Genomic DNA, 3,332 nt, shown 5'->3' with positions numbered 1-3,332 from the left:
TTTCGGGAACATAGGTACGGGAAGGGGGACTTGACGCTGGGGACGCTCGATCTTCCGGTTTGGTTATGGGTTTCCGGCAGTGAGGGCAACTGTCGTGTTGTTTCAGCCATCTTGTCACGCAGTCACCGTGAAACCAGTGATTGCATGGAAGGACGGTCACTTCGCTACCCCACTCCACATTGACCATACATATCGAACATTCAGCCTTCCCTTCTTCGCCTAGCATGTCCCCATCCACCTTCTTCTTTTTGAGAGACAGGATAGCTTCTCCGGAGGCGGGCGGAGGTCCGGGACTTGCATTGTCTCGTTCCGAGAGCTGTCTGACCATGCGGTCGAGCATTTCTGAGTCATCCCTATCCGGTCGAATATTTGAGAGATTAAGAATTCGATCGAGAGAATCGAAAGGCGAAAGCGGCTGGCCTCCTCTTCGTCCATCGTCAGCGCGGGGATCACGAAGCCCTTCTGATCGCATTGAATGCGGATCCGCTCGCTGTGAGTGGAATTGGCGTATTTCCGATCCGCCTGCGGCTTGTCCTTGCAGGAATATGAAGGGGCGTGGCGCGCCCAAAAGAGCAGGCATGGTTCGATTCGGTAGTTCATCCAGTCGGGAAAGCAAAGGTCCCATCACTTCTTGCAGGTCATCCGGTCGTACACCTCGTCCACTGCTTCTCTTTGAATGGTTGATGGCAACCCTCTGCCCCCTTCCGCCGTCGGCTGTAGGCTCGAACACTGTGGAGCCGATTCTTTGATCGTCGTGCGCGCCTTCGGCCCGAAGATTATGAATCTGTCGCTGAGTGTGCCGGCGTAGATGATTAGGAGGTGACCATGGCAACAGATCGAGATTGGAGGCGGGAAAGGCATCGCCGGGCCGAAGTTGAGGGCTTGTTTCGGTGCGAGGGCAGTTATAAGGCCTCTGTATGCGTACAAATTCAGCCAAGTTTCCTTGACGCCGAGGACCGTGTGCATGAAGCGGTTCGTTCTGGCCTTGGCGACAGCTCTCCTCACGTTGAGGTCTTGACATGGCGGAGCTTTTAAAGAATGGTTCACGTGCACAGAGAGGTTCGAAGTAGGACGGTCGTTTTGCGCAATCTGGGCGTCGAGCGTCAATCAATTTATAGGTAGCGGATAATGGGGATTCTAGATCACAAATATCGGGGGTAGCAGGATCCGTCCTACGTGCTACGGGATGGTGAAAGGTGTTCTACGACGCCCGAAATGTCGTTCGCAGCCACGTTATGGGCCGGGTTGATCGAGAGCTCAATTAAACCCCCCGTCCCGGCACCGCCGCGTTGTCGGCGTCAAGGGTGGTTCGGGTTGCAGGCGGCGATCTGCAAAATCGGGCGCTCGTGATTCCCTCCACGCATCAATGCGGTAACAGATAAATCTTACCGGCATTCCAGTCACATAAATCGTCTCTGTTGGCCCAGGCAGCGAGAAGCGAGGACGTTGAAAGACTCCACTCCCTCCAAAGACGGAGAGATGTCCTGTCCATTACATCGACTAGACCCCCTCGTTGATCAAATATCGAGTCACCTAATGCCTCCTTAGACCGAATGATTTCAAATTGTGCCCTTTCCCCCTTCCAGAGAATTCAGCTCCCCGAGCTGCTGGTCGCGGCCGATCGTGCCAGGAGGTGTGAGCTAGAGATTGCCGAAGATGTCAGGAAGGAACATTCCAGTTCTTGCTAATGGCACAGTGGCGTACATAACGTGGACTGTTAGACACCGGCAGAGGTAAATCTCTGAATCTTGGTCTATTCCATCTAGAGAACCCCAGGGCTTTCGCCCATCAACATGGCAGAAGCTTTCCCATGGCGCTAAGGTCTGCCCGCCTCCGAGGAACGTTCAAAGCAGGAGCGCCGCATTGGGTGGAAGGATGGTACACTATCTAGCAGGAATGGCCGGGGCATGGTCTATATCAGCGCCATTCACTCCCGTCGGTGCCGCGTGTTCGTCAGCCTTGTCCCTCCGAGGCTTGACCGACACCGATACTTTCGCCTCTCCCTGTCCTCGGCGGTGCACTCGGTGGCGATCATGACTAGGAGGGTGACGATGGCGGCGACGGCGATAATGCTGGTGGCGGTCACGGTGGTCACGGCGGTGACGAGAGTAGTGGTAATCGTGGTGATCGCGGCGATGATGGTGGTGATGACGGTGACAGTACCGATGATGGTTGCGAACACGGTAGTGGCGATGGTGGTGATGAACGTGGTGATGGTGATGAGGGTAGCGATAATGGTCGTGACGATGGTGGTGATGGCGGAGACGATGGTGGTAATGACGGTCACAATGGTGGCGATGGCAATAATCACCACCAGCGGCAAAACTGGAAGATCCACTGATGCCAGCCACGAGGAATATTGATTTTCGGTATCGGATACTTGGGCCATATTATCGTCGCTGAAAACCGAAGTGGCGGAAGATAGCTGTGCGAACGGCCGGGGGGTGAGGAAGTCAGGACAATGTCGTCGCTCTATTCCCTGCTAGAGGGCCGTGTGTTATATAGTTCCAACTTTGCTCTTTTCCGCCGCACCACCGAAAACAGACCTACTGGGCACGAGGGTAGCCCGGAAGACGGTGTTGCGAGCTGTAGATAAAATACTATACGGTCTGAATATTTAGTCTAATTCAGAGTTTCGACGGGAGTAACTCCCCCTCGCCGGAGAGAAAAGAAGGGGAACGAGAAAGCTTCGCGTAGGGTGGGAGTGGCCGAGACCGTCTTTACCCCTCCCGGCGACCTAATTTGCGGTGTCGCGGCTTCTCGTGCGACAGACTGCGAAAGCAATAGCTGGCGAACCCACTGTTTCTTGCCACCAATCGGGTTTATGTGGCGCCGCTCCCCCCGTCACTAGCGTCGTTTCCCCTTGCGCACTGATTGGACGCTGCTATGTACCTTTTGGACGTCCTATGTACCATTCTACAGCCGTGGTATTCTGCCTGCGCCCCCAATAAAACCGCGATGTGCAGCTTCAGTGATGTCTCGCCACGTCGAATCTTCTGTCAAAAAGTTGTTTTAATCGACTTAGGACCATCCGTTGATGAGACCAACCGCGGTCGGCCCGCACCTTGGCGGCGGCAAAGAAGGATCGTTGAAATCTAGGAGGAGGAGGACAACGGAGGCCGATTGGATAGAACTGGAACCGAAGCTCCGGCAACTCTACATCGTGGAGGGGAAAACGAGGAATGACATCTTGAGAATAATGAAAGAGGATAGTATAACGTGAGGATTGTCATGACGTTAGTGGCTCGTCTGCTAATAACTTCCTCCTCAGACCGAAGCAACTCAAATACTGGCTCCAAAAATTGGAGATCCGTAAATACAATAAAAAAAAA

The 3,332-nt window shown here is 54.1% G+C and overlaps 2 protein-coding genes across 2 annotated transcripts; both read right to left on the bottom strand.

The window, feature by feature from the left end:
• Positions 1-198: 198 nt before the first annotated feature.
• PV07_12778 (uncharacterized protein) lies at positions 199-1,021 on the bottom strand (the record flags this gene model as incomplete). Its single annotated transcript, XM_016400344.1, has 1 exon — positions 199-1,021. A coding segment is annotated over one exon (822 nt), but the record flags the coding sequence as incomplete, so codon positions are not given.
• Positions 1,022-1,927: 906 nt separating this feature from the next.
• On the bottom strand, positions 1,928-2,389 carry PV07_12777 (uncharacterized protein; the record flags this gene model as incomplete). Its single annotated transcript, XM_016400343.1, has 1 exon — positions 1,928-2,389. One exon carries the CDS (start codon positions 2,387-2,389, stop codon positions 1,928-1,930), a length of 462 nt encoding a protein of 153 aa, XP_016242010.1.
• Between the last annotated feature and the right edge of the window lie 943 nt (positions 2,390-3,332).

The sequence above is a fragment of the Cladophialophora immunda genome (genome assembly GCF_000835495.1).
Source record: "Cladophialophora immunda strain CBS 83496 unplaced genomic scaffold supercont1.138, whole genome shotgun sequence".
NCBI lineage: Eukaryota > Fungi > Ascomycota > Eurotiomycetes > Chaetothyriales > Herpotrichiellaceae > Cladophialophora > Cladophialophora immunda.
Note: the sequence above shows the minus strand (reverse complement) of the source record. Positions and strands in the feature narration are given on the sequence as shown.